General features: G+C 40.7%; 1 protein-coding gene across 2 annotated transcripts in view; it reads left to right on the top strand.

Moving 5' to 3' along the window:
- The window catches only part of slc12a5a (solute carrier family 12 member 5a), a 443,979-nt gene that overhangs the window by 400,921 nt on the left and 23,039 nt on the right, over positions 1-20,019 (top strand). For both annotated transcript variants that reach the window (XM_060918253.1, XM_060918252.1), the window contains 10 exons: positions 2,207-2,305; positions 5,724-5,781; positions 5,938-6,112; positions 7,572-7,690; positions 7,773-7,871; positions 8,222-8,341; positions 8,585-8,689; positions 9,816-9,984; positions 10,600-10,795; positions 18,211-18,380. In XM_060918253.1, coding sequence (XP_060774236.1) covers positions 2,207-2,305; positions 5,724-5,781; positions 5,938-6,112; positions 7,572-7,690; positions 7,773-7,871; positions 8,222-8,341; positions 8,585-8,689; positions 9,816-9,984; positions 10,600-10,795; positions 18,211-18,380 — 1,310 coding nt within the window. The remainder of the gene's footprint in view (positions 1-2,206; positions 2,306-5,723; positions 5,782-5,937; positions 6,113-7,571; positions 7,691-7,772; positions 7,872-8,221; positions 8,342-8,584; positions 8,690-9,815; positions 9,985-10,599; positions 10,796-18,210; positions 18,381-20,019) is intronic.

The raw sequence follows: 20,019 nt of genomic DNA, 5'->3' as shown, positions 1-20,019 counted from the left end.
AAAAATATATGCTCATTTTGAATTTGATGTCCGTAACACGTTTCAGAAAAATTGGGACAGGGGCAACAAAAGACTGAAAAACTTGGGTAATGCTAAAAAAAACTAGATAGAACTCGACACCAACGGCGTCGATGGGGATGCCTCCACCTGGTAGACTACACGCCTTATTAAGTTGTGATTTGGGGATGGACATTTGACCTCACAGTAATCTTGATCTATGACCTTTTAACCTCAAAATCTAATCAGTTCATGTTTGTCCCCAAATGCACAAATGGTGAAAGTTTGGTGAAATTCCTTTCATTAGCCTTGGAGATATTGTGTTCACAAGGTTTTCGGACAGACATTTGACCTCACAGTGACCTTGACCTTAGACCTTTTGATCTCAAAATCTAATCATTTCATCTTTGCCCCAAAGTGCACAAATGTTGAAAGTTTGGTGAAATTCCTTTCATTAGTCTTTGAGATATGGTGTACACAAAGTTTTGGGATGGACATTTGACCTCACAGTAATCTTGACCTGTGACCTTTTAACCTCAAAATCTAATCAGTTCATGTTTGTCCCAGAGTGCACAAATGGTGAAAGTTTGGTGAAATTCCTTTCATTAGCCTTTGAGATATCATGTTCCCAAGGTTTCGGGACGGACGCACGCACGGACAGACGGACGCACGCATGGACAGACGGACGGATGCACGGACAGACAGACAACCTAAAAACATAATGCCTCCTGCACCTTAAGGTGGCGGAGGCATAAAAAAAAAAACTAATTTGATTCACTGGCACAGGTCAGTAACATGATTGGGTATAAAGAGAGCATCCCAGAGAGGTGGAGTCTCTCAGAAGTAAAGATGGGGAGGGGTTCACTGCTCTGTGAAAGACTGCGTGGGCAAACAGTGCAACAATTTAAGAATAACGTTCCTCAATGTAAAATTGCAAAGAATTTGGGGATCACAATATCTATGGTACATAATATCATTAAAAGATTCAGAGAATCTGGAGAAATCTCTGTATGCAAGAGACAAGGTTGAAAACTGACATTAGATGCTTGTGATCTTCAGGCTCTCAGGCAATACTGAATTAAAAGCAGACAAGTGTCTGTAGTGGAAATCACTGTATGGGCTCAGGAACACTTCAGAAAACCATCGTCTGTGAAAACAGTGCATTACTGCATCCACAAATGCAAGTTAAAACCAGATATAAACAATATCCAGAAATACTGCCACCTTCTCTGGGCCCGAGCTCTTTTACGATGGACTGAGGGAGAGTGGAAAATTGTCCCGAGGTTTGACGAATCAAAAGTAGAAATTCTTTTTAGAAATCATGGACACCACGTCCTCCAGGCTAAAGACGAGAGGGACCATCCAGGTTGTTATCAGCACACAGTTCAAAAGCCAGCATCTGTGATCGTATGAGGGTGCATTAGTGCACATGACATGGGTAGCTTGTACATCTGGGAAGGCATCATTAATGCTGAATGATATAGACATGTTTCAGAGCAATATGTTGCCATCCAGACAAAATCTTTTTCAGGGAAGGCCTTCCTTCTTTCAGTAAGGCAATGCCAAACCGATTTCTGCACATATTAAAACTGCATAATGCTGTAGTAAAAGAGTCTGGGTGCTAAACTGGCCTGCCTGCAGTCCAGACCTGTCTCCTATTTAAAACATTTGGTGCATTTTGAAGCACAAAATATGACAAAGGAGACCCTGAACTGTCGAGCAACTGAAACTGTATATCAGGCAAGAATGGGACAACATTTCTCTTTCAAAACTACAGCAATTGGTCTCCTCAGTTCCCAAACATTTACAGAGTGTTGTTAAAAGTAGAGGTGATGCAACACAGTGGTAAACATGCCCCTGTCCCAACTTTTCTGAAACGTGTTGCTGACATCAAATTCAAAATGAGCATATATTTTTCAAAATAGAATAACATTTCTCGGTTTCAACATTTGATATGTTGTCTTTGTACTATTTTCAATGAAATACAGGGTTTCCATGATTTGCAAATTATCGCATTCTGTTTTTATTTACAGTTTACACAGCGTCCCAACTTTTTTGGAATTGGGGTTGTATTTTGTGATATTGCCAACCCACTCATCTAATTGCCCATTTTATGAAAACATACAAGAAAATTAAACATGCTGGAAAAATGTCTGTAGCAGTCACATTAACATAAATGTGTTTGTCCATCTCTGTATGTGTTTAACAGGCATCATGGCAGGTTCGAACCGCTCTGGTGATCTGCGGGATGCTCAGAAGTCCATCCCCATTGGCACCATTCTGGCCATCAGCACCACCTCCTTCATCTGTATCCTTATACATAATCCATAAATACATAAAATACCTTACTTATTAAAGGGGAACTTTGCAATGTTCAGTGTGTCTGATCTTTAAGCTTATATTATTAACACTTTAGTACCAGTTTTATCAAGTTTCATCTGATTGAGAACTGTCTAATGAACCACACCTCCTTCCTTCTCAGTACGTTTGTAGGTTTTGACACCACTGATCATTCCACTCTGCTTAATAGGCAAGAAAATGCTGTGGGAGTTAAGGGAACATCCTTCTCCTGGCTCAGGTCTTATTTAACTAATCATTAACAGTTTGTTGATCTAAATAGTGATTTTTCTTTGCATACTAAGGTAAAGTTTGGTGTTCCACAAGGTTCTGTCTTCGGCCCACTGCTTTTTTCTTTATATATGTTACCTCTAGGTGATATTATTTGTAAGCATGTGATTAGTTTCCACTGTTATGCTGATGACACACAGTTGTATGTTTCTGCAAAGCCAGATGAGAGACACCAGCTTAATAAAATTGAGGAATTATGTAAAGGATATTAGACACTGGATGCTTAATAACTTCCTTCTGCTTACATCTGACAAGACAGAAGTATTTGTACTAGAACCACATGTGGCTAGAAGTAGGTTTTCTGATTACACAGTAACTCTGGATGGCCTTTCTGTTTCTTTATGTGCAGAAGTAAAAGACCTCGGGGTGATCATTGACTCCAGTCTTTCATTGGAAACTCACATTGATAATATTATGAGGATAGCTTTTTTCATCTCAGAAATATTGCTAAGATAAGAAATATAATGTCATGACATGATGCAGAAAAACTAGTTCATGCTTTTGTTACCTCCAGGTTGGATTATTGTAATGCCTTACTGTCTGGATGTTCCAATAAGTGCATAAACAAGCTCCAGTTAGTTCAAAATGCATCAGCAAGAGTCCTTACTAGAACTTGAAGATATAACCACATCACGCCTGTCTTATCCACACTGCATTGGCTCCCAGTCAAATTTCACATTGATTATAAAATTGACCTTTAAAATACTGACTGGTCTCATGCTACAGTACCTGAGCAAACTTCTGGTCCTTTATTACCTGCCACACCTACTTACAGTGGTGCTTGAAAGTTTGTGAACCCTTTAAAATTTTCTATATTTCTGCATAAATATGACCTAAAACATCATCAGATTGTCACACAAATCCTAAAATTAGATAAAAAGAACCCAGTTAAACAAATGAGACAAAAATATTATACTTGGTCATTTATTTCTTGAGGAAAATGATCCAATATTACCATACATATCTGTGAGTGGCAAAAGTATGCAAACCTTTGTTTTCAGCATCTGGTGTGACCCCCTTGTGCAGCAATAACTGCAACTCAATGTTTCCAGTAACTGTTGAGTCCTGCACACTGGGTTGGAGGAATTTTAGCCCATTCCTCCGTACAGAACAGCTTCAACTCTGGGATGTTGGTGGGTTTCCTCACATGAACTGCTCGCTTCAGGTCCTTCCACAACATTTCGATTGGATTAAGGTCAGGACTTTGACTTGGCCATTCCAAAACATTAACTTTATTCTTCTTTAAACATTCTTTGGTAGAACGACTTGTGTGCTTAGGGTCGTTGTCTTGCTGCATGACCCACCTTCTCTTGAGATTCAGTTCATGGACAGATGTCCTGACATTTTCCTTCAGAATTTGATGGTATAATTCAGAATTCGTTGTTCCATCAATGATGGCAAACCGTCCTGGCCCAGATGCAGCAAAACAGGCCCAAACCATGATACTACCACCACCATGTTTCACAGATGGGATAAGGTTCTTATGCTGGAATGCAGTGTGTTCCTTTCTCCAAACATAACGCTTCTCATTTAAACCAAAAAGTTCTATTTTGGTCTCATCCATCCACAAAACATTTTTCCAATAGCCTTCTGGCTTGTCCACGTGATCTTTAGCAAACTGCAGACGAGCAGCAATGTTCTTTTTGGAGAGCGGTGGCTTTCTCCTTGCAACCCTGCCATGCACAACATTGTTGTTCAGTGTTCTCCTGATGGTGGACTCATGAACATAAGCATTAGCCAATGTGAGAGAGGCCTTCATGCCCACTCACACCTGATTGTCATCCCATTGATTGAAAACACCTGACTCTACTTTCACCTTCAAATTAACTGCTAATCCTAGAGGGTCACATACTTTTGCCACTCACAGATATGTAATATTGGATCATTTTCCTCAATAAATAAATGACCAAGTATAATATTTTTGTCTCATTTGTTTAACTGGGTTCTCTTTATCTACTTTTAGGACTTGTGTGAAAACCTGATGATGTTTTAGGTCATATTTATGCAGAAATATAGAAAATTCTAAAGGGTTCACAAACTTTCAAGCACCACTGTAGATCAAATGGTGCAGGCTATTTACTTGTGCCTCGTATAGTGAAGGCTACATCAGGGGGCAGAGCCTTTTCTTCCAAAGCCCCACAGTTATGGAACAGCCTTCCAAGTAGTGTCCGGGACTCAGACACAGTCTCAATGTTTAAGTCTAGGCTGAAAACATATCTGTTTAGTCACGCCTTTTGTGAATAGTTTTATTAGGCAAAGGAGTAGATCTGGAGGGTCCTCAGGCATAGAGTGTTTTGGTAAACTGGGATGTATGGATGCTGTCAGCCCCCCACTCTCACTCGCTCACTCGGGTTTGTTGATGGTGAAGTAACTGACTGCTTTATGTCCCAGGGCGCCCTCATGTCTGTGTTACCTTCTTGGTCTCTCTTTTAGTTATGATGTCATAGCTAGTCTTGCTGGAGTCCCTGCTTGCACTCAATACACAGTGTATACTGTTCTTAACCATTAGGTTGCAGTTTTGCTACAATAGCTGAGGACTACAATTGATATGATAACTTTAGGACTACAGTTGTCATGAACAGTTTTGCACTCAAGTCTCCATCAGTGAACAGTTGATAACTTCAACAAAACAGACTTCATTTTAAAATTATAATGAATTTCCTGGTTACGCAGTTGTACTTTGTGACTCTATAGGACACTGTTATAGAAGGAAGTTATTTATAATCACGCTATTTGTTATCACCCAGATGAGGATGGGTTCCCTTTTGAGTCTGGTTCCTCTCAAGGTTTCTTCCTCCTGTCCTCTGAGGGAGCTTTTCCTTGCCACCATTGCTTCAGGCTTGCTCATCAGGGATAAATATATTTATTAGGGATAAAATTAGTTTATATGTTTAAAGTCTTTATTTTTCGGTAAAGCAGCTTTGTGACAATGTCTGTTGTTCAAAGCGCTATACAAATAAAACTGATTTGAGTACATTTACATATCACTGGATGTCAAATTCAACTGTTAATATTGGGTTAATATCAGTTATATACCTCCGAGATATTTGATTAAATGGAGAAACAAACTGTTGTCTTTCTCTAACTCAATCTCTCAGACATGTCCTCTGTTTTGCTTTTTGGTGCCTGCATTGAGGGAGTAGTCCTGAGGGACAAGTAAGTTTTCATTATGTCTTTATTAAGTCATGAACTTGAATGTATGTATCATGTTGCATTAGCAGCAGCATTCTCTCTGACAGCTTTGTGTGTGTGTGTGTGTGTGTGTGTGTGTGTGTGTGTGTGTGTGTGGTGTGTGTGTGTGTGTTTTGGCAGATTTGGTGAAGCAGTAAGAGGGAATCTGGTGATAGGTACATTGGCGTGGCCATCCCCCTGGGTCATCGTCTTTGGCTCTTTCTTCTCCACTTGTGGGGCGGGGCTACAGAGTTTGACCGGAGCACCACGTCTTCTGCAGGCCATAGCCAGGGATGGAATAGTGCCATTTCTTAGAGTGAGTCACACATGTGCACACTATTTATGATAGTTTTTATTTTTTAATTAGTCTCCAGGAGGCATGGCGGTGGTGCAGTGAGTAGTGTTGCCACCTCACAGCTCCAGGGGCACCATTTGATCCTGAGCTTGGGTTACTCTCGGTGTCCAGTTTTGCATGTTCTCCAGATGCCCACAGAGATTTCCTCTGGGCTGTCCAGTTTTCTCACACCTCCTAAAAACATACCAGTAGGTCTGTTGGTAACTCTAATTTGTCCCTAAGTGTGAATGAGTGTGTGAATGTGTGTGTGGTGTCTGGCAATGGACTGGCATTCCATCCAGGGTAGAATCCCACATCACGTGTGTTCCTGGGATAGATTCCAGATCCACAGTGACCCTGAGCAGGCTAAATAAATTCATTGATGAAATAAATATATCATGATGAATTTTGTTTGGGGATATATAGAAGTTCTGGAGCTATTTTTGGTTGATCTTTAGAAAGAATATATGGATAGACACCACTTTTTGTACTGTATCGCTGGAAAAGGCAAAATATGTTTATATAGGGTCTAATTAATGGTGTGCAAGTAAAATATAAATATTTTATTTTACTAAATATGAGGCTAGTAATAAAGTAGATTTGTGAGGAAGGGTGGTGAATATTGCTTAACTCAGTATTATAAATGCCGTCCATCCATCCATTATCTGTAGCCGTTTATCCTGTGCAGGGTCGCAGGCAAGCTGGAGCCTGTCCCAGCTGATTGTGGGCGAGAGGCGGGGTACACCCTGGACAAGTCACCAGGTCATCGCAAACAACCATTCACACTCACATTCACACCTACTGTCAATTTAGAGCCACCAATTAACCTAACCTGTATGTCTTTGGACTGTGGGGGAAACCGGAGCACCCAGAGGAAACCCATGCGGACACGGGGAGAACATGCAAACTCCACACAGAAAGGCCCTCGCCAGCCACTGGGCTCGAACCTAGAACCTTCTTGCTGTGAGGCAAGACAGCGTGACAGTGCTAACCACTACACCACTATGCTGCCCAGTATTATAAATGTTTGAATTAAAGTAGCATTTATTTTGTGGTTCTCCATGTGACTTTTACAGTATAAGTTCATAACAAAAAAGTAAATACTTTAAGGATGTTTATCAAATTATTTTTTTTATTTAAAAAAAAAAACAGCATGAGTACAGAGAGGTAAAACACTGAGCTTTGTGATTTGAATCCAAGCATGCAATTTTTAATGTGGTAATTTCAAAATATTACCATAGCACGCTCACTCTTTTCCTGCCAGAAACTAATTTCTGTATTAAACTCGATTTCAAAAATGTTGAGTGGGAAAAGGAAAAGAGAAATTAATTTATACACATAGCACACAAACAAAACACCTCGAACAAGTCAGTTTATAGTGTTTGCATAAGGGGCATGTTTTTTCTATCTTGGTGTGTGTGTTTGTGTGTGTGTGTTACAGGTATTCGGCCATGGCAAAGCAAACGGGGAACCCACCTGGGCTCTGCTTCTGACTGCCTGCATCTGTGAGAGCGGAATTCTTATCGCGTCTCTGGACTCGGTCGCGCCAATCCTCTCAATGTAAATGTCACTCACTGCATCAGTACTTTCACTGCATCACTGTAATAATTACATTAATGTCTTGTGGTCTCCATTTTTACAGGTTCTTCTTGATGTGTTATATGTTTGTGAATCTGGCTTGCGCTGTACAGACTCTATTACGGACCCCCAACTGGAGACCTCGCTTCAAATTCTACCACTGGTGTGCATAACACACACAAGTACACATGTGGCACACAGGAGGTGGACTGAATTGTAGTAAAGAGCTAATAGATGCATCTTGGTTACTGACTAGTAGTGTTTGCTTGGAGAAACAGAGCCATGACTTGAGTCACTCTTCAATTTGGGGAAGTGAAGTGTATTTTAAGGCAAGGCATTTCTTTTAAGAAATTCATATAAATACTCAATGCAGAATTTCACAGTTACACAAAGTACACCTGCTATTTGGGTAAATAAATGAAGTCGCCATGGCAAAACTTGACTTCTCAGACTTCAGTCTGCTTCCAACAAGTAATAAATATGTCTCTCTTCTTTTTTCTTCTGTCTCCAAAGGACTTTGTCATTCCTGGGCATGAGCCTGTGCCTCTCGCTCATGTTCATCTGCTCTTGGTACTATGCCATCGTTGCCATGGTAATCGCCAGCTGTATCTACAAGTATATCGAATTCCGGGGGTGAGTGGAACATGACCATGATGGAGGGAGAGAACAGGTTTTTTGGCACTAGATGTAGCAGGGATTCGGCTCCAGTCTAATCCTCCCTGCCAGAACTTGATTTATTTAGTGTCGAAAGTCAAGTTGCGCTGTGACCTGATGACTGGGGTTTAGAAAGTGAGGAGGGCCTGAGAGGATTACAGTGTTTTGTATATGTGTGTCTGTGTGTGGGTGCTAATTTGGCTTGCATTCGGTTGTTGACAGGGCAGAGAAAGAGTGGGGTGATGGGATACGTGGGCTGTCTCTGAGTGCAGCACGCTACGCACTTATGAGGCTGGAGGAGGGGCCACCACACACCAAGAACTGGAGGTGAGGGTTGAAAGGCACATATGCAAGCAAGTACACTTATATACATACAGACACTGATAGTTAAGTAATCACAAGACTACTGTGGTACTTCACTCTCTTCAGTTGAAGGCTGAAGAGTCCTGTGTTAAATCTACACAGACAGATGGGCAGACAGGCAGACAGACGAACAGAGACAGACAGACGAGCAGACAGATGAACAGACAGACAGACGGGCAGACAGACAAATGGAGAGACAGGCAGACAGACGAACAGATAGATAGATGGGCAGACAAACAAATGGACAGGCAGACAGACAAACAGACAGACGGGCAGACAGACAAATGGACAGACAGGCAGACAAAAACAGACAGACAGACAGCTATGCAGACAGAAAAACAGAGAGACAGGCAGACAGACGAACAGATAGATAGACAGATGGGCAGACAGACAGACAGACAGACAGACAGATGGGCAAGTAGGCAGACAGACGAACAGATAGATAAATAGACAGACAGACAGGCAGACAGACGAACAGCTAGATAGCTGGATAGACAGACAGACAGACGGATGGATGGGCAGACAGACAAACAGGCAGACAGACAAATGAAGATAGATAGATAGACAGACAGACAGGTCAAGGTTCTTTATTGTCATTTGCATGTTTCACATGTAAACGAAATTTGTGCCTCAGGGCCAGCAGCGTATATAAATAGAAGAATTAAAATTAAAAATAAATATAAAAATAGAATAGAAAAAAAATTAGTGCAACCGTGATTAAAAAGTGTTCAGGTGAACAGTAAAAAGACAGGTATGAATATACTGTTTTCTTTACTTTACGAAGTCTTGCACTAATCTCTGACAGGGCTGAGGTAAAGTTTGATGGTATCCCACAGTGTATTTGTATTAGAATGAGGATATGTTTTTCGGCGGAGACTTAAATGCACTTTGGTAAGACACTTTGGATAAGAGCATCTGCTAATGCTGTAAATATAAAAGTAACATGTCATAAGGACAGCATCACACAATTTTCTCTTTCCCCTTTCTCTCAGCCGCTTTCAGTTGAAAAACTGCAAAGACAAGGACATGAACATGCTATCAACTGACTGTCACCTTTCTCTCTCTCTCTATCTCTGTCTCGCCCCCCCAGGCCTCAGATCTTGGCACTGGTCAGTGTGGATGCAGAGCAGAATGTTGAACAGCCTCGCTTGCTGTCTCTGACCAGTCAACTGAAAGCAGGGAAAGGACTCACTATTGTGGGCACTGCACTAACCGGAACCTTCTTGGACGATCATCCTCTGGCCCAACAAGCTGAGCAGGTAACACGCACACCACACACACACACACACACACAGTTGTTATCCTGCTCACACAAAGGATATCTTAATCTCATCATACTCTATAAAAAAGAAAAAAAATCTGAATTACAAAGGAGAAATGCCACAACGTTTCAAAAGTAAATTAAATATTCTGAAATGTAGCACCACCAAAGTTTGTCGAATTTAACTTTTAAGTTGTGTTTGGGTCAAAATGACCATTTTAAAAGCCACTCCCCCACCCACACATACACACACAACATTGCTTTGAAACATAAAGAGACTATATTCAGGTCATGAGTAACAATGAGTTAAATGAATGTCTTTGTAAAGAAAAAAACAACAATAATAATAATCAGAAAGTGACTTTACGCTGACACCTGGCATTGAGAGGATCTCAGAGTATTAAAAATCACATTTGTATGCCTATTTCTGTAACAAAATGTATTGTTATGAAATTAAAAATGATGGCTTGAGTTAAATCTGGAATTAATAAAAGATTCATAGTGCAAATACACAAATCCTAATTCAAAATATAAAATGCTAACGAGGAAATAAACTACAAAAATGAAACCATGTTACATACTAACCCCAATTTTCTTCTTCTCATCCTCACAGTCCCTGAAGAAGCTAATGGAAACAGAGAAGGTGAAAGGTTTCTGCCAGGTTGTGGTTTCCTCCAACATCCGCGATGCCACCTCGCACCTGGTGCAGGTCAGTGGGCTTGGAGGCCTCCAGCACAACACTGTGCTCCTCAGCTGGCCACGCAACTGGAAGCAGGCTGAAGATCATCAGCTCTGGAGGAACTTCATCGGTGAGTCACTGCAGCCCAGTTCCAGTTCACATGAACAGATTACACACGTTATCATGCGGCTAGTTCGGTTTGATCATAGCTAAATGTTAACCTATAATAAAAAGGGGCTTAAATAATCAGACTCTAATCACCACTCGGCTCTACATTGTCCATAGGTGTGAATGTGTGTGTGTGTGAATGGTTGAGAGGAGAAAACCTCTATAATAATCCAGTAGAAGGCAACGGGAAACATCTACTGTAATGTTCCCGAGAGACTTTGAGGGCTGAAGCCTTCAGAGCGGCTACGTCACTGTAGTGACATGCCAAAATGGATGGATGGAATCACCACTCAACCTTCATAGTGGAATAACAGCAAATCTTAAATAATGATGACTGGTACATCAGTTTTAATAATGGCACAGATTTGTACTTATTTGATGTTTGTTGAAGAATGTATACTTTCAAACCAGTAACAAAATATTTTTTATCTTTGCATATCATTGTTTCAGGATTTTTATGATAAAAAGATGAGGTGATTATTCATTAATGTAGCACAAACAGCAGACATCAGTAGTGATCATAACATATAGAGCGGTGGCGGCTACAGTGATCGACACCTTAATGATCTTTTGGCCATTGCAAAAGTAGAAAAGACTTTCAATGCATGAATAATTATTCAAACTTCCACTGGAAAAAAAATTAGTTGATTCCTGATTACTTAGCGTATCAGATCATGTGATGCCGTTCCACAATTATCGACACCTTTGTTCACAGTTATCGACATCCAAATGATTATTTAACTCATCTCATCTCATCATCTCTAGCCGCTTTATCCTGTTCTGCAGGGTCGCAGGCAAGCTGGAGCCTATCCCAGCTGACTACGGGCGAAAGGCGGGGTACACCCTGGACAAGTCGCCAGGTCATCACAGGGCTGACACATAGACACAGACAACCATTCACACTCACATTCACACCTACGGTCAATTTAGAGTCACCAGTTAACCTAACCTGCATGTCTTTGGACTGTGGGGGAAACCGGAGCACCCGGAGGAAACCCACGCAGACACGGGGAGAACATGCAAACTCCGCACAGATAGGCCCTCGCTGGCCACGGGGCTCGAACCCGGACCTTCTTGCTGTGAGGCGACAGCGCTAACCACTACACCACTGTGCCGCCCTAGTACAAAATATCTTTTATATAAATATATGGATGTCGGTGTTTATGTAAATGAGGAAGTAATTCTGATGTTTGTAAACAAATGAACTGATAATGTTTAACCTGTCAGAAAATCTTTTTGTTCCACTTTCTAAGTATTTTCATAGATCACATTTTGTTAATTGTTCATTGTTGTTTGTATTAATTTCTAGTTTTGTCGTTTACCAATAAATTTCAACAGGGAATTGACATTGTAACCACATGAAAGTCCAGGTCAAAGGTCGCATGTCATTCCTCAAACCAAAATATAAAATGTCTACTGATATTGTAATATGTGGTAGATATTTACAACAAACTGCAAAAAAAAAAGAATTCTGAATGGAATAGAAAAATCTGACTATTTCAAGCATGTAATTTTTAATATGCTAGGAATTTAATTCTGGTCTAATTCTATTTATTGCAATTGGATTCCAAATACTCTATAAACATTCCATTCTGTTATGAATCAGAAAAAAATATATAAATCACAGCACTTTTATTTTTTAAAGTACTTCATCTACTTCAACAATGTTACACAAAGATCGATCCATAACAGTTGTAAATGTCGTTTAATTCCACAGGGTGTCGATAATGGTGGACACCGGTGAAAGTGATCACTATTATCGACACCTCACGTGATTCTCAGACACGCGTTTAGATACAAAATGGCGACTGTCAAATGAAAGAGAAACAAAGTAGGTTTCGACAAGGAGATCATGAAATATTGATGAATTTGATCAGTAAAAACATGTCCATGATCTTTCCACCATGCTTACCTGCTGAAAGTGATAAAGCTGTATAATTGCCTGATGGATCCTTCTGTACCACATCGCTAATATCATTATGTTAATGGACACAATTAATCACCTATAAATAACAACTTTGCAAAAAAAAAAGCTCTATTCTGCTTTCTTTCAACTGAAAATGTTCTCCTTGACACATAACACTAAATAGACCAGTATACAGTACCAGTCAAAAGTTTATACGCCCCTACTCATTCAGAGGTTTTACTGTATTTTGACTATTTTCTACATTGTACAACAATACTGAAGTCATCAAAACTATGAAATAACACATGGAACATATCTGGAATTATGTGGTAAACAAAAAAAGTATAAAAATATGTTTGATATTTTAGATTCTTTAAAGTCATCAGTGTTTACCTTGACACTGTGCATGGTATTGGCATTATCTTAACCAGCTTCATGAGGTAGTCACCTGGAATGCTTTTCAGTTAACAGATGTGTCTCGTCAAAAGTTAATTAGTGCAATTTCTTGCCTTCTTAATGCGTTTGAGACCAAACAGTAAATAGTAAATACTAAACATACAGTAAATAGCCCTATTCCACAACTGTAGTAACCCATATTATGTCAAGAAGCGCTCAACTAAGTAAAGAGAAACGACATCCATCATTACTTTAAAACAAGATGCGTCTTAATTAATAAAAATTAAAAAAACATTGAATTAGAAGCTGTGTTCAAACTTTCGACTAATACTTTATATCATATTTATGTTGCTATTCAGTTCATTGAACATCAGTATTATATAAGTAGCAATATAATAAACAGTGGACTAGTTCAACAACAACATCAGCAACAATAATAATAATACTATAAACTAAAGACTATAAAACAAGTTAAAACATTAAGAAACAAAATAAGAAACATGCAAATTACAAATGGCATTAGATTACATTCAAATAAAAGGAAAAGATAAAGATCTCTAGGACAGCCTTTCTCAAATGGGGTGCCGTCTGGCTTTGTTAGGGGTGCCGTCAAAAAATTATATATTCTAACATTGAAATAAATAAAATGAATTAAAATTAAAAAAAAAAAACGATAGTTACACTAATGCAGATCATCGTCGCCTCATGCATCATCAAAATTTGTCTCACGGCCCCCTTTCCCATGTCACAACGTCATTGCCGGGGTCAGCGTGACTGCGTATATTTTATATGGGGTGCATTGAGAATTTCCATACTTCTGAAGGGTGCCATGACTGAAAAAAGGTTGAGAAACTCTGCTGTAGGATATAAGGATAAGATATAAAAACTGTAAGGGAGTAAATACAGATAATTGTCAAGACGTCAAGAAACCAATTAAGAACCAAGAGCATCTACAAATGCTGAATGATAAAAACCTAAAAATGGCAACAGAGTCAACTGACATAATACTTGGAGGTAAACTGTTCTAAAGTCTAGGAGCCTAGTAGCAGAGCTCCCTGTGCGAGAAACACACAGAGTGACGCTCCATCTCATCTCATCTCATCTCATTATCTCTAGCCGCTTTATCCTGTTCTACAGGGTCGCAGGCAAGCTGGAGCCTATCCCAGCTGACTACGGGCGAAAGGCGGGGTACACCCTGGACAAGTCGCCAGGTCATCACAGGGCTGACACATAGACACAGACAACCATTCACACTCACATTCACACCTACGGTCAATTTAGAGTCACCAGTTAACCTAACCTGCATGTCTTTGGACTGTGGGGGAAACTGGAGCACCCGGAGGAAACCCACGCGGACACGGGGAGAACATGCAAACTCCACACAGAAAGGCCCTCGCCAGCCCCGGGGCTCGAACCCAGGACCTTCTTGCTGTGAGGCGGCAGCGCTAACCACTACACCACCGTGACGCCCCGTGACGCTCCATACTTAAGAGAATATGGTAATGCACTGACCTGATTTTTGATTACTTTTGCGACCGTATGATGTCTGTGTACCACCACAGGGAACCCGATCATAAATGCAAGGCAACGTCTCTCATAAACACTTGACCACCAGGCAACAAAATTTATATCTTTATTTACATAAGATAGATGGGTTTTTATCCAGCGCTTATTTTTCATTTGCTTTTTAAAAAATAACATGCGATTATTTACTAACGCTGTAGCAGCCCTCGGCATTAAGAACAACAGCAGAGAGTCTCTGACAGGTGTGTATGTGTTTGTTTTATTCCTCTTGAACATGAGTAAAGCATCGAACACCAGACATCAAACATCACACACCGTACACAGAGCACCATGAAAACTAAAGAAAACAAAAAATAATTAACATAGCATGGTTGTAAACAAATACACAATTGCAGAGTAATGTTTACAGACTATGCTCTGAACGTTACACACCTTGCGTCGCTCGACCAAGGGCACAAACCTCTACAAGTTCGCCAAGCATGCACCGTTAGCCTCTGCACTCAAAGTCTCGTGCTAAACCACAGTTAAACCAATGCACCGAGCACAAACAAAACACACTCAATAAACTGCAAACACAAACTTTACACTGTGCATGAGTGACATATCAGGATGACAGACAGCAAAGCTTTATAACATAAAACACTAAACCTCTGACGGAGGCACATGGTGAATATAAACATATGCAGCAGCGAGCGTCTGGAGCGTAAATACAGCTTCTTGGGCTTAAAGCTCCGCTCATAACATGAATAATGAGTGACAGCTCTGGCCGCCACTTAGACACACATTTTACAATCAATGGGAGCTTCACTTTTAGGCAGTGCCTGTGTATACAGTGGATATAAAAAGTGTACACACCCCGTTAAAATTATAGGTTTTTCTGATGTAAAAAAAAAAAATGAGACCACGATAAATAATTTCAAAACTTTTCCTACCTTTAATGTGACCTATGACCTGTACAATTCAATTGAAAAACAAACAAATCTGTTAGGGGAAAAAAAAATTTTAAATGTACAATAAGCTGGTTGCATAAGTGTACACACCCTTAAACTAATACTTTGTTGAAGAACCTTTTGATTTAATTATAGCATTCAGTCTTTTGGGGTCGGAGTCTATCAGCCTGCCACATCTAGACCTGGCAATATTTGCCCACTCTTCCTTGCAAAAGTGTTCCAAATCTGTCAGATTGCAAGGACATCTCTTGTCCACAGCCCTCTTCAGGTCACCCCACAAATTTTCAATTGGATTTAGGTCTGGGCTCTGGCTGGGCCATTCCAAAACTTTTTTGGGGTCATTGTCGTGCTGAAAGATGAAATTCCTCTTCATCTTCATCTTTCTAGCAGACACCTGAAGGTTTTGGGCCAAATTTGACTGGTATTTAGAACTGTTCATAAATCCCTCCACCTTGACTAAAGCCCCTGTTCCAGCTGAAGAAAAACAACCCCAGAACATGATGCTGCCACCTCCATGCTTCACCATGGGTATGGTGTTCTTTTGGTGATGTGCAGTGTTGTTTTTGCACCAAACATACCTTTTGGAATTGTGGCCAAAAAGTTCAACCTACAGTAGGTTTCATCAGACCATAACACATTTTCCCATATGTGTTTGGGAGAGTTGATGTATTGTTTTGCAAAATTTAGCCGGGCCTGGATGTTTTTCTTTGACCCTACGTCATCGTTCAGACATATGGAGAATACAGGAGGTTGTTGGCACATGTAGTACACAACCAGTACTTGCCAGAAATTCCTGCAGCTCCTTCAGTGTTTCTGTCGGCCTCTCGGCAGTCTCCCTGACCAGTTTTTGTCTTGTCTTTTCATCAATTTTGGAGGGACGTCCAGTTCTCAGTAATGTCACTGTTGTCCCATATTTTCTCCTCTTCTTGATGACTGTCTTCACTGTGCTCCATGGTATATCTAATGCCGTGGAAATGTTCTTGTACCCTTCTCCTGACTGATACCTTTCAACAATGAGCTCCCTCTGATGCTTTGTAAGCTCTCTGTGAATGCTGGCTTTTGCTGGAGGATGCAACTGAGTAAATGTCTGAACTTTATTTGGGGTTAATCAGAGTTATTTTAATTGATGGCAAGTGTGAACCCAAAAAGACTGAATGCTGTAATTAAATCAAAAGGTGCTTCAACAAAGTATTAGTTTAAGGGTGTGCACACTTATGCAACCAACTTATTGTACGTTTTTTATTTTTTATGCTTTTCCCCCTTACAGATTTGTTTGTTTTTCAATTGAATTGTACAGGTTATAGGTCACATTAAAGGTGGGAAAAGTTTTGAAATTATTTATCGTGGTCTCATTTTTTTTATATCAGAAAAATCTATCATTTTAACAGGGTGTGTACACTTTTTATATCCACTGAATATATATAGGGTTTATTTTGTGTTATACCACAGCACTGCTGAATTCTCAAATCTGTGGTGGGTTTCCCAATCATTTTGAGTCTTAGTGAATAGCAAACAACTTATAGAAGGCCATACATTAAGTGCAAGCCTGTTTTGTGAGTGTTTCCTGAAGGCCTTCATTATCAAAGATTTAACTAACGTCTTCTTCTTCTTCTTTGCCCATCCAGTATGTTCTGAGTTGGGTCCCTTTCCTTGACTAAGTACATACAGCCAGCTAGCCACTTCTCTGCTTTTAGACAATTTAGAGTAGCCATTTAACCTAACTACATGTCTTTGGACTGTGGGGGAAACCAGAGCACCCGGAGGAAACCCATGCAGACACGGGGAGAACATGCAAACTCCACACAGAAAGGCCCCCCCAGCTGTGAGGTTTGAACCTGGAACCTTCTTGCTGTGAGGCAACAGTGCTAACCACTGCACTACCCACTCTGCTTTTAGGCAGTGCCTAAATACCTATAAAAATGTGTTCGTAAATAAACCCATGCTATTTTTTAAAGAGCAAATTAAAAATAAGCACTAGATAAAAACCCATCTATCTTATGTAAATAAAGATACAAATTTCGTTGTCCGGTGGTCAAGTGTTTATGAGATACGTTGTCTTGCACTTAAAATCGGGTTCCCTTTTCCTATACGTATACATGGACGTCATACAGTCGCAAAAGCTATCAAAAATTAAGTCGATGCATTACCGTATTTTCTTAAGTACAGAGCTTCGCAAATATTTTTGTGTCATTTATTTAATTGGGTTCTCTTTATCTACTTTTAGGACTTGTATGAAAATCAGATGATGTTGTAAGTCATATTTATGCATAAATATCAAAAATTCTAAATAGTTCACAAACTTTCAAGAACCACTGTATAAAATGAGTGATAACAGGAACTAACTTGTTTTGCAGGCATTCCACAACATAAACATAAATGTGAAGGAATAAAGAGTATGGTGTGTCATTCTCTCGAATAAAGAACAATTGTAATAATTGGTAAATTGCTGTGGTGTAAGAGGAATAAAACAATGATGCTCTTGGAAACTAATCAGCTTTGGTGTAGTAACAGTAACTCCGCTTTATTGATTATACCCCCCATCGTTGATTATTTTTCTTTTACAGTTGTGTCATATGTTGTTCTGTCTGTTCTGTTTTGTAGAGTTGGTCAGAGAGACCACAGCTGCAAGTAAAGCCCTGCTGGTGGCGAAGAATATCGCAGCATTCCCATCAAATGGTGAGCGTTTCACTGAGGGTTACATCGATGTTTGGTGGATTGTTCATGATGGTGGCATGCTCATGCTACTGCCCTTCCTCCTGCGCCAGCACAAGGTGAGCATGATGACTCCTGTACTATTCCACTGGTTGTTTTACACCAGTTGTATAATGATACACTTTACAGGCTATACTCAGGCTTTTGAGTTGGTGAAGTTTAAAAGTTATGTGTTTACTCCCAGGAAAGTTCATCAGATTCAGAGATGGGTTGTACAGTGCATTTTCAGGGAGTCCCTTTCAGATGATTAAAATTGCCTGTGTGTAGTTCACACTTCAGTTCAGAAGTAGAAGTGTCTGAGACTGGCTTACCCCTTAATCACCATTGGTCCCAGGTCCGCTCTGACCTGGAGTGGTAGCACCTGCCTGGGTTCCAGCTATGGGTTAAATAGTACATCACCAATAAGGTGCTGGCAGCAGGCCGCTTTTCGGTGCATTGTGGCAGATGAACCCAACAGGATCAATGGCGAACCACCAGATGGCATGCGGAAGAGCCACTCAAATGGCCAATGGATGGCATCACTCGGCAAGTCAGTTGTCACTGTGGGGCAACTTCCATGCCTGTCAGGTCTGTGGCACTTTTGTGCACCACTTGGCATCAAGTGTGATGGTCCAGAGAGAAAACACGATGGGGGCACGACATCATTTGTCTTACCTTATTGTGCAAGGCGCTTCATTAGGAGAGGAGCTCTGGTGTGGGCCTCACGGCCCATCTCCATTTCTGTGTATCCTAATGAAGCAGTCATCATCGCGAGCGATGGACAGCCAACAACATCAACAACGAAAAATATATGTGAAGATGGCAAGGATTCAGATAAACATCTATTTGGAGTCTAGACTGTGCGAACTCACTCACGGAAGTCCTCACAGATATCTACAACATCTCTCTGAATCAAGCCATCATACCAGCAAGTTTTAAAGCTACCACTATTGTACCACTACCCAAGAAGTCACCAGCATCATCACTGAACGACTATAGACCCATAGCACTCACTCCCATCACGATGAAGTGCTTTGAGAGACTGGTTAAAGCCCACTTAACATCCACCCTCCCCACTACTCTGGATCCATACCAATTTGCCTACCGCCCCAAGCGCTCCACTGATGACGCCATAGCAATAGCACTCCACCTCTGCCTGGCTCATCTGGAGAACAAAAACAGTCACGCGCGGATACTGTTCATTGACTTCAGCTCTGCGTTCAACACTGTCATCCCCCAACATCTGGTGAACAAGCTGAGTGAAATAGGCATCAGCACTTCACTGTGCAACTGGCTGCTGGACTTTCTAACAAACAGACCGCAGACAGTCAGAGTCGGAAACAACTCCTCAGCGACCACCATCATAAACACCGGGGTGCCGCAAGGATGTGTGCTGTCCCCCCTGCTGTTCACGCTGATGACCCACGACTGCTGTGCCAGATTTGAAACGAATCACATCATCAAATTTGCAGATGACACAGCAGTGGTGGGCCTCATCAAAGACAATGATGACTCAGCATACAGAGAGGAGGTACAGCTACTCATCAACTGGTGTGAGAGGAACAATCTGCGTCTCAACGTCAACAAAACAAAAGAAATTACTGTGGACTTCAGAAAAAAACAACCAACACACATCCCACTGATCATCAATGGCAGTGTAGTGGAGTCTGTGAAAAGCACAAAGTTCCTGGGAGTGCACATCACAGATGACCTCTCATG

This window comes from Neoarius graeffei, chromosome 4 (assembly GCF_027579695.1).
Source record: "Neoarius graeffei isolate fNeoGra1 chromosome 4, fNeoGra1.pri, whole genome shotgun sequence".
NCBI lineage: Eukaryota > Metazoa > Chordata > Actinopteri > Siluriformes > Ariidae > Neoarius > Neoarius graeffei.
Note: the sequence above shows the minus strand (reverse complement) of the source record. Positions and strands in the feature narration are given on the sequence as shown.